Source organism: Hetaerina americana, unplaced genomic scaffold (assembly GCF_022747635.1).
Source record: "Hetaerina americana unplaced genomic scaffold, ioHetAmer1.1.p SCAF_40, whole genome shotgun sequence".
Classification (NCBI taxonomy): domain Eukaryota; kingdom Metazoa; phylum Arthropoda; class Insecta; order Odonata; family Calopterygidae; genus Hetaerina; species Hetaerina americana.
Window position 1 is genome coordinate 4,380,255 of NW_027286986.1, and position 15,365 is coordinate 4,395,619.

At 39.7% G+C, this 15,365-nt stretch overlaps 1 protein-coding gene across 1 annotated transcript in view; it reads right to left on the minus strand.

Moving 5' to 3' along the window:
* The window catches only part of Ge-1 (Enhancer of mRNA-decapping protein 4 homolog Ge-1), a 63,360-nt gene extending 48,287 nt beyond the window's left edge, over positions 1 to 15,073 (minus strand). The window contains exons 1-5 of the mRNA XM_071590984.1: positions 14,970 to 15,073; positions 14,555 to 14,638; positions 5,794 to 5,999; positions 4,510 to 4,705; positions 1,774 to 1,930 (exon numbers count right to left, since the gene is read on the minus strand). Coding sequence (XP_071447085.1) covers positions 1,774 to 1,930; positions 4,510 to 4,705; positions 5,794 to 5,999; positions 14,555 to 14,616 — 621 coding nt within the window. The 5' untranslated portion in view covers positions 14,617 to 14,638; positions 14,970 to 15,073. The remainder of the gene's footprint in view (positions 1 to 1,773; positions 1,931 to 4,509; positions 4,706 to 5,793; positions 6,000 to 14,554; positions 14,639 to 14,969) is intronic.
* Positions 15,074 to 15,365: the final 292 nt, after the last annotated feature.

Sequence of the window (15,365 nt, forward strand, 5' to 3'; positions counted from 1 at the left end):
CCTCACTGAGAAACAGACACTACGTGGACAACCTTTGGTCTGGCTCCTAACCTTCAACCTATCTGGCATAGATAACCCTACCATGAGCAATTGTTCCTGCCTGCACAGCTCTTGTGTTCATCAGAACGTACAAGCCCTTCCACAACGTCAAGGTAGTGGTCCATGGGCGGAGGAGGGCTCTGCTCCTCAGATGACACATTTGCTTAAATTTCCCTCTGCACTTTTCGGAAATATCGCTGGCAGGACGCAGCACTGAGAGGGTTAAGAAGTTCCAGGATAAAAGAGTTCATACATAACACTAAGTAAATACAGAAAATAGCAAATATGAGCACCAGTTACTCCCAACACTTGAAAAAATGAATTGTTTTTGTCACAAAATGCAAAATTACTCATCTCAAAAATATGCAATGACCGTGGTAGAAATAAGTAACAAGACAAAATAATACTCTAATTCTCACAGATAAATTATGCAATATATTTTTTCTACATGCTTGCAATCACTCTGGTAATCTATAGTCTTTAAAATGGCATGATGGATTGACACTAGTGAATAAGTATCATGCATATTACTGGTCACAATTTTATTTTTGATTTTCTGAAAATAATTTAACCTCGGCATAGCTCAGAAATTTTTCTGAACCGCAAATTATTGCAGAGGGAGGCAGTAGCAATAATTTTTTTAAGATAGTGAAATGCTGCAAGGAAACAGTTGAACTCAATACGGAAAATTGAAGCAAAACAATTGATTGAATGTCTTGATAAAGCAAAGCAATAAGGAATTATAATGAACAAAGAGCAAATTGCAAAGTTAAGGGCCTCAAAAAGTGAGTTTTGAACCCCACACTCAAATGCTTCAGTCTTTCCACTACGCTCCGAGGGTCTATGGCACTGCTACTCATGCTGCACCCTTCCTCATCACTGTTGTGGGCGATTCGTGGTCGTGTTCCATTTTCACACACTTGAAAAGCTCTCGAGAATGGTATTAGGTGAAGATTTTTTGGGATGCACATGGAATCATCGACACTGATTACTTGCAAAAAGGTCAAACAATAAATGGGAGCGTATTTTGTATCAATATTTCACCAATTGAGTAAAGAAACCAAGAATAAATTTCCTCAATCGGTCAAGAAGTTCTCATTTGGTAAAAAGATTCTTTCCACCAATATGGTTCATAGTTTTACATTAAAGCAGATTTGATGGCAAAAATTATTGATTTGTTTGAATTACTACAACATCCATGTTATTCACCATCCGGTATTCACCGGATTTGGCCACCAGACTTTTTTATATTCGCAAACTTGAAAAATGGCTTGGAAGAAAACAATTCTCTTCTCAAATGAACAAGGTCATGGCCAACACAACAAATGGGTATTTTGAGAACGTTTCGAAATCCAGGGTCCTTAATTGGAATGGTGGAGCTATTTATTCAACTTGTTCATCGAGAATCATTTAGCATTCAATCAATTCGAAAAGAAACCCTCTGTGTGCATTCCTACCCACAATAACAATGGCAATCTGAAGTGGCACCGTGGAGAGGGCTTTATCAAAGGATATCAAACATATTTATGCACTACGCACGCATGTACAACACACACTAGTCTGTGCACAAAACCAAACCATTGACTGATGAACAATTCATTGCAGGAGAGTTGATCAGGACCATAAAAGTGATTTGAAAGACGGAAGAAGCTCTTTTCCCCGATACCTGTCAGTGGCTGGTAATGGTATCAGAATAGGAGACCGAATTGCACGTTTCAATGCTTTGCTGTTCACCTTTGCTCCGTGCGTGACCACCAGCAGCTTGGCTGCATCATCATCAACGGTTGCCTGGCCTCCATCCTCAGGGATGTATGGACACCAAACGACGCGATGTGTCAGCGTCGACGCTGCCTGCCCCCCCTCGTACTCCACATGCAGGAACAGGGTGCATCTGTGGTTGGCACGCAGGTCAGGAAATTTACACCAACACTACAAATTACACCATGCCAATCGAACAGCAATACTATTTCACATGTGATTCCATTTTGAAGCTACTGGGTTTCTGGATGCGTACGCAATTGTGACATTTGATTTGTTTCAAATACAGTTGAATTTCAACAGCTCCAACTTATATATGCTGCATTTGTGTTTTCCATGCTCTTATGGCGGGTGGTGTATTGCTAGACATTTATGCAGAATGCAGTTCTTGGAAAATGCCATTTATGCAGTCCTCGGGAGGGAGAGGGGAAGGGAAGAAAGGTGGTTGGAAGTGGGGGGCAGGTGGCACAAAAAAGTGAGCAGAGATGATTGCTCTTGGGGGGGGGGGGGGAGGCAGGTAAAAAGAGTGAACAGGGGTGGAGTGGGGGATGTTTGACTTGGACGATACATGGTTCCCCACATCGCACTAAAGAGTACACCACTGAGCAGAGGAACTCATTCCAGTTGCCAGTAAAAGTGTATAAAAGACAAGGCTATTCTTCTAATCATGGATATTCAGAACATGCTTCATCCATGTACACTGCAATAAGCAGAATTTCTAGTTAAAAAAATCGCTCAGAAAATGACCATTTCAGGGTTTCTCAAACATTCAATTCTCGTTCACAAATGCGATCCCATGGGTGCCCTTGGCTACCATTTCCTTCAGCAGTGTACAGCCATAGATCACATCCAAACACGTACCCCTCCTGCCAATTAAAATCATGGCATCTCTGGAAATAGTGAAACTGTTTCCGAGTACTCCTCTGTCCATCACCCTCAAAAGCGTAGCAGACTGGCTACACAGCAAACAGCTGGCTTCAGTTATTATCCAAGAATACATCACTCTCAAATAAACTTTGCATGGGCACAACATACTTTCAATTCAAACGAAAATATTATAATCAAACACAAAGCAATCCCTTATCTGTTTCTTCACCAATAGTTTTTCTACATTATTTTGAAAATGAATGTGGAAACTCTTGACTACTTCCCCAAAACATGGGCCAGACCCATAGATGACATTTTTACCATTTCCGACACAAGCAAGGCATCAGAAACTAAATAAATAACAAACAATTTAATTCTTCGCAATTTGCCGCAAAAAAGTGACAACAAATCATGGCATTCAAAATTTGTTGCTTCCAAAAGTGTCAATTTTCAGTCAGTTGGCTTGGAATTGTATTCAGCATCAAAACATTCAGAGCAGCAAGTATGACTAATCATCTCACCGAGCCAAAAACAACATGCAAATGCTTATTAGATGCTGGTTAATTAATCACTCACATTAGCACTCTAGCAGTGTTTACAATATCCTTACAGTGCCTTATAAAATCAAATTAGTAATGGATCATTCCATATTAACTTCTCAAACAGTGGTAGCATGAACATTTTAGAAAACAATTATTTTATCATCATGGGTTTCTGCATGTCAGGGCACATAAAAATTTATTTTTGAAGAGAGTCGTTGGTCAGTTACCCAGGGGGAGAAGAAATTTCTTGAAGATGGCATTAGCAACTTTATTCCTTGACCTTAAGAAGCCACCATGCCTGATCAAACAAGCAAGCTCAGTATTCCCCCACGTTGAAATCATCAGCTTCAAAAGATAGCAATGTTTGCAGGGAGGTATCAGGCAGGTAGGTCATCATAATCAGGAAGTGCAAATATCTGATGGCACCTTATCCTTGATTTAACCAAAGGCACAAACCATTGCAAGCATCTGTCTCATCTTAAGTACACTTATTACCTCAAAATATTTGCTAGTACATTAGCCCCAGCACCATTTCAATTCCCCTCACATATAGCAACATAACTGGAGTACACTTACTTGTTCACTCAAGGAATATTTTCTTTGCCGTACCTAATCAGATATTTCTACAGAAATAGGAGTGTTGTGGTCCCAGTGTAGCATACAATTCATAAGCCTGTTCTTTACGACAAAAACAGCATAAATGCCCCCCCCCCGCAAAACTGACCAAGGCAGAGTCCTTTTTAAAAATTAATTTTGACATGCCAAAACAAACAGAAATATCAATAGTCATGCAAAAGATTAATTTTTCAATTGGATTAATTGATAGGCATGATATTCCAGTGGGCAGAGCACTGAGCTGCTGACCTGAGGGTCTGGGATCAAATCCAGGTGATGCCTCCATGCACCATGCTCAGTGTTGCCCATGATACATGATTTTTAAACTACTAGATCATCCTGAGAAATCACGGCGAATTCCCTCACTCACTCCACTCCCTTGATGTGTGAATTCCACAGTTTCATGCATGTGCTTAGTTAGGACAACACAGACCCACCTACCAGACCAACCTTTGGGCTGAGTACTGTGGTCTTTCATTTGAAATGGAATTACAGTAACACAGCTTCATTCAAGCCCAGGGGAAAGAGCAAACAATGCGCAAGTGACCAAGAATATTGAACAAGTCGGACACTTAAATGCTATGAGTAATTAGACCAAAAATGTTACGCATCTGATCTGGTAGGAACTTCATTTACTCATTTCAACCAAAACAAGGAGAGCGTCCCTAATTTAATGTTTGAAGGATACTCCAAGTTGTCCGTGGCTCCCAATTGAATCTGATGCACAAACAAGTTTCCAAAGTGGTCCACGGATGCCAGCACGATTTGGGAGCGAATGTGCGCAAAGCAGAGGTCCTGGACGAGCCCCAGCAAATCTCGGATGAGCGCCCTCTCCTCCGTCTCTCGGTTCACCACGCGAACCACGCCAATGCTCTTGCCAACAGCTTAGGGGAGAATTCAAAAGTAAACATTTTCACTACAGCTGAGAGAGAACTATTGTACGCCAACAAAAAATAATAACAAGGCGCAATAAAGGAAACTCAGGACCTACAGGAGCAACCCGACATCCTAATTTATTTTCCTGTTAAACACATTCTCCTTCATGTAAAAGATTTCTTTCAAAATAATTTGGAGGAAAAATAGAACAGTAATGGCATGAGATACACCATGACCAAACTCATAGACATACGCCAAATAAAGAAGGCTGTAGGATGATTGCGCTCTTTGAGTCCAAGGACACAATCATTACGGAGTATGAAGAATATAGAACTGCAGACAACCAAATTTTGCACTGCAATGCTTACGAAACCAATTTCCACAATCAAACTTTAGACCCGACTCACATGGAAAAATTTAATTGAGTGGACAAAATTTGGTACACAAAACAATACCCACTCCACTAAATATATTATCCAGTCATGGCAGCATTAAAAACCTTGGTAATAATTTACTTTTATCAAGACAAATCAAGTTCCTCACTTGTTGCATTAACCTACACCTAGTGTGCAACTGCTGGGATGATCTGTTAAAACATTCCTCCCTGAACATTAATGCTTTCCCATCTGGTGTGACCCCTTTCATTACTTATTACCCTTACTCCATCCCCTGAAAATAATACCCATGCACCAAATAACCCCCTAATGGTACAAGTGACCCCTTCAGCTGTCAGTCTATCTTGCCGCAGATTGCTACGCCTGCAGGTGGCAAGATGATAAGAAAAGTTGTATGCATGGGATCTTTCACAGTCATGCAGATTTGATGGTGCAAATTATGGAATTGAAGGTCAAACCATTACAAATTCCACCGATTCCACCACATTTGATCCCCAGTGACTTCTCTCCATTCTCAAACTTGAAATAATTTCTAGGCAGAAAATGATTCCCTTCAAAGAAGGAGGTCATCACCAACACAGATGTATATTTTGAGGGCCTTCTGAAATACTACATTTTGGAAGACTTGAAAAAGTTTGAGATTAATTGGAATAAAAGCACACCCCTTCACCAGCAATGAGAAATGAACCTCGACTACTTACGCTTCAATCCATAGGCCAGATATTTCCCTTCCATGTGAACGGCCACTAGCCTCCCTGGATAGTGACGGGACTCCCACCCATAGTCCACAATGCTCTTCAGCTTGACCTTGGAGCTCCCCGAAGTATGGCTACCAGAACTACTCCGCACAATCACTTCCTTTGCGTGCACATCAAAGGAACATCCATCCGTTGCATCCTGAAAGGATCTGAGAGGGAGAAACGGGCCTCATGAGAACAAGGGGCAGGCAGACGACCAGCACATTCCAATTCCCAACAGTCAAGGAGTCTTCCCGAGAGAAAAATCATGTTCTCCAAGGATGCGTCAATGCTCTCACTGAGGGTTCCATCACCCACACATTTAGTAAAACTATTGTTTTTTTGACTTTATGCATTTATGCCTTACATAACCAACTGCCTCTCCTAAACATCCTGGATAAAGAAATATTTCAATTCAGCTTGACATTGAGTAAATGAAAAAATATTTGACGAGAGGAAAAAATTTCTACTGATCTCAAGTTCAGAAAGTTAATGGAGATGTTTTATTACAGAATAACCCTTGATTTGGCTCTAGAGCAAGGGAAGGGCTTTTATCTGGTGGGCTGACGAGATGCCTTTATGCAAAAATAACCAGAATGGAAAAATATAGACCACAAAAACAAATTAAGCCAAAGCATGAGAGAGAGAGAAAATACAGTGAAACCACTCTCCGAGGTGGACAAAAGAAAATGAGGGCAAACTGACTCCTGCTACGACATTATTCTGCTTCTCTCTTCTGCAATCAGTTGCCCCTGTTAATTAAGTCCACTGAATCTTGCACTGGCCTTTATGTGTGAATGAAAACAGCTAAGAGAGGAAACAGTCCATTACAACGTTAATGATTTTTTATGATAAATTGTAAGCATTGCACATAATTTACATCTATTTTTTGTGAATGTTGATACAAGTTAAAGCATACTGTGCATACTAATTGACATTTACCATAGTATGTATTTGAACAACTGAACAATAAATTATTAGAATTGAATTGCAGGAGGGTAAATCGAGACAAACTGAAATTTGCAGGAAGCAAAAGAGTAAAAAAATGTTCTCAAACATTATTTCATTCACCTAACGAATTATGGGACATTGAATTATCAGAAAAATACATCAACAAACAAAAGTTAGCACAATGACAGTAAACCATAAATGTAGATGTTCTTGGAAGAAATAAGCTATGCAGTGCTTATTTACTATCATTTTAACCTATTAAGAACAGGATGCGGCAACATAACTTCCTTTTTCCCTATGCAAATTGAATTGAAATAAAGGTTAAGTTAAGTTGCCACACCCTGTATATGATACTATTGTTGAACGAGAATGGGTATAACAAAAGGCAAGCACATACCTAATATAACAATAGATAAATATGATAAGAGAGCAAAGCCAGCAACATTATTAAGTAAAGTTGTGCACTTCAAGTGAGACACTTTCAGAAACTACACTTTCAGAGTCACCCCGGGTGGTCTCATGGACATAATTATAATAATGAAGCATCCACGCTGCTTCCGGGAATTACCATCATGTAGGTAATTCCTCGAAGCAGGGTGGATATTTCATCAGATAGACATCGCAGAAGCCTAAGGATTAATAATTATAATGAATTGTAAAATGTGTACCCAGCCATTCGATGCATTGAAGGCATTACTACCTAGGATTGCTGCAGCATGGACAGCCTTTCTTTTAACACAAGTGTCCACTTGCAGCCCTGGAACCATGTGCTCAATATTTCTTCCAAATCTTCTCCCATACTTGGAGTATTTGACGTATCTAAGCCTTTTAACCAAAGGGCTGCATTCCTCCTCACACCTCTTTCTATCACTTTCCCAGATTACACCATTGCGTTCAACATTGGCATAGATTTCTCAAATTATCATTATTATTATTGGTATTCTACCAATTAAGCTAGGTTTACGATGGGCAAACGCATAACAAAGGACATCTCATTCCCTAGTCTCTCCTAACAAAACACAACCCACTATCCCAGTCTACAACAGGTCCCTCTTCAACTCCGTATATATGTACTTCCTCCCACCTGTGTGAATTTGGGTACCCCTGCCTAGCACTGCACATCCTAGTCAAGAGTTATTATGGAGAGTATATGCATCATCCTTAAAAATAGGAGTGACTTTATAAATCCTCAACTCTTCATGAACCACTCCTTCCAAAAGACTACCGTTAATGACTCTTGGTATAATTTTGCCATTCTTGAAATCTATGGCCTTTATTCTATCAATGCCACATCAGCTATTTTTAACTGCGACATTTTTGAAAATAATATCCTTAACTTCAAAATATCGATTAAAAATTGAGTTCAGGTTTGTTTTGTTGTTATTGTTTAGCAATGTCATCAAATAAATAAAAATTTACCACTCCGTAAGGGTAGACCTGAGTAAAGAGCGCTCGAGGAAGAGTTTGTTTGTTTGTTTAGCTAGTTTATTCATCTTACTTCTAATGAAGCGCAAATTCTCTCCGTTGGGATTGCAGAGATCAGTCATAATAAGATCCCAGGGCAAACCAAGGGAACATGCCAGCAGAATGTCTTCAATTGCACATTCCAAGCACTTGTTTCATAAAATGTGTCAGGGTTTCACGTGAACAACTTCAATATTTTTTTAATTACATGCATTACCTCTACTCCAGAATATGATTACCCCAAAGGGAATTTGAAGGAAAAAAAATTCACCAGTTTAAAGCAATTTTAAAATCATCCCAAACATGCAATTATTTACACAAACAAGAATGAAAACCATTATTTGAAACAATCTGTTGAGAAACACTTGGGGCTAAATGTGTTGTATATGTGTAATCAAGTTGCTGTTGTTTTGTACAAGGTTGGTAACATTGTCTCTTTTGGGCTGGCTTGAGCGATGTTTGTATGTGTTTGCTTTTGTTTTTGTAGAATAAAAGTAGGAAGTCGTTTTTTTTAAACGTCACTTCCGGCCCCACGTTAAGTTGAACATGTCGTCTCAATAATTGCTAAAGATCCTAAATCCTGTTTCGTCACCACGCTGCAAGAAGATCACAACAGGTTATGGGCCCAGAATGTGGAAATAGGAGTGTGAGATCAGTTTGCATGAGATAATTAGGTTCAATTAAACTGATTCCGGCCTTGTAGTCAACCGAGCTGTACTCGTAAATTGTTGCCTCGTGTTTGGATGACAAGTACAATGGAATCAAATGTCATCAACAACATCACGTACGGAGGTTCATTGCCTCAAATTGATAAATTGCGAGGATCGGTGAATTACGAGCAGTGGAAAATGGACGTGGAAATGTACTTGCTTCACGAAGACCTTTGGGACTACGTGGAGAGTGAAGTAGCAATGGACGCGTCAGCTCATGAACGAAAGCAGTCACAGCGAGCAAGGGCGAAAATATATTTGCTACTAGAACAAGGACCGAAAATGGAAGTCATGGAGTGCAAGACGGCCAAAGGTATGTGGGACAAGCTGCAGCACACCTATGAAGATAAGGGTGTGAACAGGCATGTCGCCCTTATAGACCAGCTGTTCGACATCAATTTGGGAACGTGCACAAATATGGAGGACTATGTTCAACGTTTCACAACAGTCGATGCGAAACTAAAAAGCATTGGCAAGAAGATTGACGACGAGCTGCTCGCGGTTTTGATGCTGCGGGGCCTGACGGTTGAGTACAGACCGTTTCGAATGGCTCTAGATAATACAGTCACAGGGGTCATCAAGTCTGACCTAGTGAAGCAGAGGCTACTGCAGGAAGGGTACAAATGGGCCACAGATTCCAAGGAGCAGCAGGTTGTATTCTATGCCAAGCGGAACCAGAGGCATCAGGGAGAGTGCTCATCGTCCTCGGAGCAGAGTTCGAGTACGTCCGGGGCCAGAGGTAAGCAGAACAAGAAGTCCACCTTCGATCCGAGAAAGGCCAGGTGCTTTAAGTGCGGAGTGATCGGGCACATCAAGAGCGATTGTCCCGAGGAAGGGGCAAAGGTGTCGTGCGGGAACAGCAAATCAAGTGGGGGTGCCAAGAAAGGGAATCCAGTTGCCTGGTTGACAGCCCTTCGTTGTGAAGTGGGGAGTCATAAATGGTACATTGATTCTGGGGCGAATTCCCATATGGCAAGAACTACGGAGTACTTTTCAGATTTTCGACCAGATGCAAGTGACGAAGTAACAGTTGCTAACCATGACAAAATCAAAGTGTCAGGTATTGGTAGTGCATCAATGGATTTGATTCAGGGAAGTACTGCCACCATATCAAATGTTAATTATGTGCCAGATCTTTCAACTAATTTGTTGTCTGTAAATAGGTTAGTGCAAAAGGGTACTGCTGTTTTATTTGATTCATCTGGGTGCAAACTATTTGATGCTGAAACTTTACATGTAAAGGGAGTCATTCAAGCCTCGGGAACAGAGGAGAATGGGTTGTACAGTCTAGATTTAAAACAGTGTACCTCAGGTGACAATGTTGTCAGGGAGGGTGCTGTGGGATTAGCTGCAACTACTGAAGGGAATCATTCTCAGCTATTATGGCACAGAAGGTTAGCGCACTTGGGGCATAAAAATATGCAGACATTAAGGGGGCGTGCCAGTGGTCTGGATTATCCATGTAATAAGCCTCTTCAACCGTGTGTGGCATGTGTAGAAGGAAAGCTTGTTAAAATACCTTTCACTGTGGGACCGAGAACGGAAAGGGTGAGTGAAAAGCTGAGTTTGGTGCACTCAGACCTGTGTGGTCCAATGGACCCTCCTGGCAATAGGGGAGAACTGTACATGCTCACATTTATTGATGATTGCACTAGAAAAATTTTTGCCTTCTTCATTAAAGGCAAGGAAACACATGTTATCCTAGAATGTTTCGTAACCTTTAAGGCTAGGGTAGAAAATGAAACGGGGAACAGGATTAAGTGTTTGCGGACGGATAATGGTAGTGAGTACATGGGGCGGGCTCTGCAAGAAGAGCTTAGAGCAAAGGGAATAAAACATGAGACAACGATACCATATAATCCTGAGCAGAATGGGCTAGCTGAAAGGGCAAATCGCGTCATTATAGAGAGGGCTAGATGCATGTTATCCGAGTGCAAGTTACCTAAGAGCTATTGGGTTGAAGCATGTAAAACAGCTGTGTATTTAAAGAATAGAGTACCAGCTAAGGGAATTGGGAATGAATTACCTGAGGAGAGATGGACAGGTCATAAGGTTGACCTTAGTCATTTGAGGGTGTTTGGTTGTATTGCCTATGCTCATGTGGCCAAGGCCATGAGAAAAAAGCTAGATGCCACATCCAAACGGTATTACTTTGTCGGATATTGTGAGGAATCCAAAGGTTATCTCCTGGCGAATCCTGAAAACATTGGACGAGTAACAAAAGCGAGGGATGTAGTGTTTTTTGAGGACAGTTTCAGGGAAGAGCATTTAACTGGGAAAACATTGAGGAATACAATTATTCTGCCTGAACTTTTAGGGGGGGGCGTGCGTTTCACCTCCCAGCCCCAGACAGAGGTCAGCATAAATGATCAGGCTGAAACTAATGAAAACACTAGCACAAGTAGTGAGGGTAATAATGATACCTCAAACATTGAGACTGAAGGAAGTGGTCGTGTCTATTGTGGGCAAAATTCAAGCTCAGGTGATGATAGCCAGAGGGAGGAGAGTATTGATCCGGGAGAAAGTAGGTATCCTGTTAGGAATAGAATACCAAAGGAATTTCCAGATCATGTTTTATTTTTGGCATCAATTAATTCAGCCTGTAATCAACCAATGTCTTTGTACTGTGATCCTCAGACTGTTCAAGAAGCTTTGTCTTCAAATGGGGATGAATGGAGGAAGGCCATGCAGGAAGAATGGGAAGCTTTAGCAAGGAAGGGCGTCCTTTCTTTAGCTGATTTGCCTGAAAACAAAAAAGTTGTAAAATGTAAATGGGTTTTCAAGCGAAAGGTGAATGCAGCTGGGGAAATAGAGCGTTTCAAGGCAAGGCTGGTAGCAAAGGGTTATTCCCAGGAGTATGGTACTGATTACCATGAAACATTCTCTCCTGTAGTAAGTTATTCTGCCTTGAGATTGTTGATTGCATTGTCTGTGGAGCTAGATTTAAATATCACTCATCTAGATGTGACTGCAGCCTTCTTGAATGGTGATCTTAAAGAGTCAATTTACATTGAGCAGCCTGAAGGTTTTGTAATTGAAGGGGCGGAGAGTAAGGTGTATTTGCTGCATAAGGCAATATATGGTTTAAAACAAGCATCCAAGGCATGGTATGACAAATGTCGGAGTATTTTTAAAGGTCTTGGTTTCAAGAATTTGACAACAGAATCATGTATTTATGTTAAGGGTATTGGACTTGATATTTGTGTAATAGCTGTATATGTGGATGATTTTTTGGTGTTTTGTAAGAATGGTGACACTGTGAACAAGTTAGTTTCATCATTAAAAAAACATTTTGAGCTGAAAAATCTTGGAGAGGCCAAAAGTATTCTAGGGATGAGGTTAACTAGAACCAGTGAGGGAATTGAACTGGATCAGGAAGAGTACATCAAAAGCATGCTGGTTAAGTTTAACATGTCTGATGCTTGTGCAGCCTCTACACCCATGGAAGTTGGGTTGGATGTAGCTCCTGGAGATCCAGATAAATGTCCTGATGTACCTTATCAAGGATTAATTGGTTGTTTAATGTACGCAATGACCTGTACTAGGCCTGACATTGCTTTTGCTGTTTCAAAATTAAGTAAGTTTAATAATAGCTTTAATATGGAACATTGGAAGTTGGCAAAAAGGGTTTTGAGATATTTAAAGGGCACATCAACGTATCGCCTTGCCTACTCAAAATCTGGTGGGTTCCTTGAGGGCTATGCTGATGCAGATTTTGCCAGTGATAAGATTGATAGACTATCTCGTACAGGGTATGTTTTTAAATTTGCTAAAGGGGCTGTAGCATGGGAAAGTAAAAAACAATCCTGTGTGGCTTTATCCACAACGGAAGCAGAGTATGTCAGCCTAACTGCTTGTACCAAGAAAGCTATTATATTGTGTCGAATCCTGAGGGAAATTTTGAAACAGGATTGCAGAAAAATATTTGGCACAGAATCTGTGTGCATGTATAATGACAATCAGTCAGCAGTTAAGAATGCCAATTGTGTTGATGTAAAGGAAAGATCTAAGCATATAGATGTAAGGTTCCATTTTGTAAAAACAGCTGTGACAGATGGTAAAGTGTTTGTGAAATTTAAGTCAACACATGAGATGCCTGCAGATATGCTAACTAAGAGTTTATCTAAGAAAAAACATTTTAACTGCATGAAGGATGTGAATGTCTGGGGCAACTAGATTAAGTGAGGGTGTTGTATATGTGTAATCAAGTTGCTGTTGTTTTGTACAAGGTTGGTAACATTGTCTCTTTTGGGCTGGCTTGAGCGATGTTTGTATGTGTTTGCTTTTGTTTTTGTAGAATAAAAGTAGGAAGTCGTTTTTTTTAAACGTCACTTCCGGCCCCACGTTAAGTTGAACATGTCGTCTCAATAATTGCTAAAGATCCTAAATCCTGTTTTGTCACCACGCTGCAAGAAGATCACAACAAAATGCTTAATTTTCATTACTTTTTGTGTCACAACAAAAACATTTTATTCGTAAATGAACCATGATGACAAGGTTAATAAGATGCACAATGTTTCCTCCCAATACTTCATTACTTTGATAATATTTCATTACATTTAATCAGTGGCGAGGTGAAAAATTTGGAAATTTAAACATCAGGAGCATTAAATCATTGCCTAAAATGCAAACAGGTGAGGCAATTTTAATAAGTTCAATGGTTTTATGCCAACTTTAGTGTTATTTGGTGCAGGTATCACAAGAGCTTAAGTTGAAAATTGTCCTTTTCAATATAAAATTTTATAAAAACAATGATTTATTGATAACACACAAATATTATACGCTGTTAGTCAATGGCAATCACTGGTGTGTTTCTGTGGGAAATGCATGAATAATATTGTCATACCATTGTTTTTATAATGTATGAAAATTTTGGTTGAAACAACTATTTCAACAGAATATTTTCCCATACATTTAAAATACAAAAATAGGTCACATTCTTTTGGCATTGCAACTGGATTGTTATTCATGTAATGATATTCATAAAAAATATGTAGGTATAATGCAACAGCGGGAAATTTCAACACATTTCTTTATTGCATTAAGAACCCACACACAGTGGTCTACCACTTACCGGCAAATATTCGAAAATTAACCTAACTACTCTATCGCTGGTGAAGGAATAAATTAGCCCAGTAAAAGCATCTTCAACTTTATTCGGTCGGTAATTTTAATGATTACCATTTTCAGACATAACCTACTATAAATAAATAATGTTATGTTATGTTTGAGTTGCTTGACTAAGTGGATAACACTAACACCTCGTAAGGGCACTCTGCTAAACCGCGGCAGAGTTGAATGGTGATCGTTAATTTGGACGCCATACAAGTTAATTCCGTCAAACTTAAATTCACATAATTATAACGAATATAGTCAGGGGAATTAAAATTTTCTCTAGAAATACCACTATAATTTTCCAATTGCAACCAGTTAACTAAAATCAGAAAGGTGACCGCTTGTTACACTTAAATAAGCCTGTTTGATGGAAGAGAAACACCTTCGTTATTAACCCAATCCGTTCGCCAACCATTTCATTACGCCCAGAACTTTTAACTGTATTTACAATATACTTCAACAAATAAAACCAAAGTACAACTTACATAGTTTGAGACATTGCCAAGGGTTTCAGCACCGAGCTCTTCAAACTCTGAATTCCGGACATCACAGTCAATTAACAATACCACCTGCAATTGTCAGATGAAGGCACTTACGAAAACTATGCAAACAGTAAAAAAACACTATTTTAGAACAAACATATTTGGTTAATTTACAGAAATAGTGAAGCAGTTCGCTAGGAGCACTCTTAAGACATTGGAAATCATGACAACACTTACGTACATGCGTAAAAAGTTAATGTTTACATCAATTATGTTGCATGAGCGAGTGGAATGTCAGCAACCGCTAACGACACATGGCTTTCAAAATTGAATGGAGAGGGGATATGGAAAGATGTATCGGCAAAAAAATTATAAAAATTACCTATATGCTAAAAAAGCAAGATATTACAAAACTTACGACCAATTATCAACATAAGGCTTCGCGGTCTTCGTACACTACAAAGAACAGCGATCATTATACACAAATAATAAATAAATTTTGCTCTCAACCGCCCCCTAGTGCCACCCCAACTAATTAGAGACAAAATTATAAGACAATTGACAACAGTCTTCCGCATATTTCAAGAAAAAAAAGAATGGCCGATTCACTGGTTGCCGTCTCACGGGGCCCTGCCATCTTTGATAGGGTTACCGAACTAGAAGGAGCCGTTAAACCTCTCGCCCGCTTCGTTTGACGGCCTTTGAAACTGAATGTTGATTGCTTGGAAAGAAGGTGACATTCCTGTGCTCTTTTCTTGGTGGAAATTCCATTTATAACATGATTTTAATGTAGCTGTCATAATTTTCGATATAC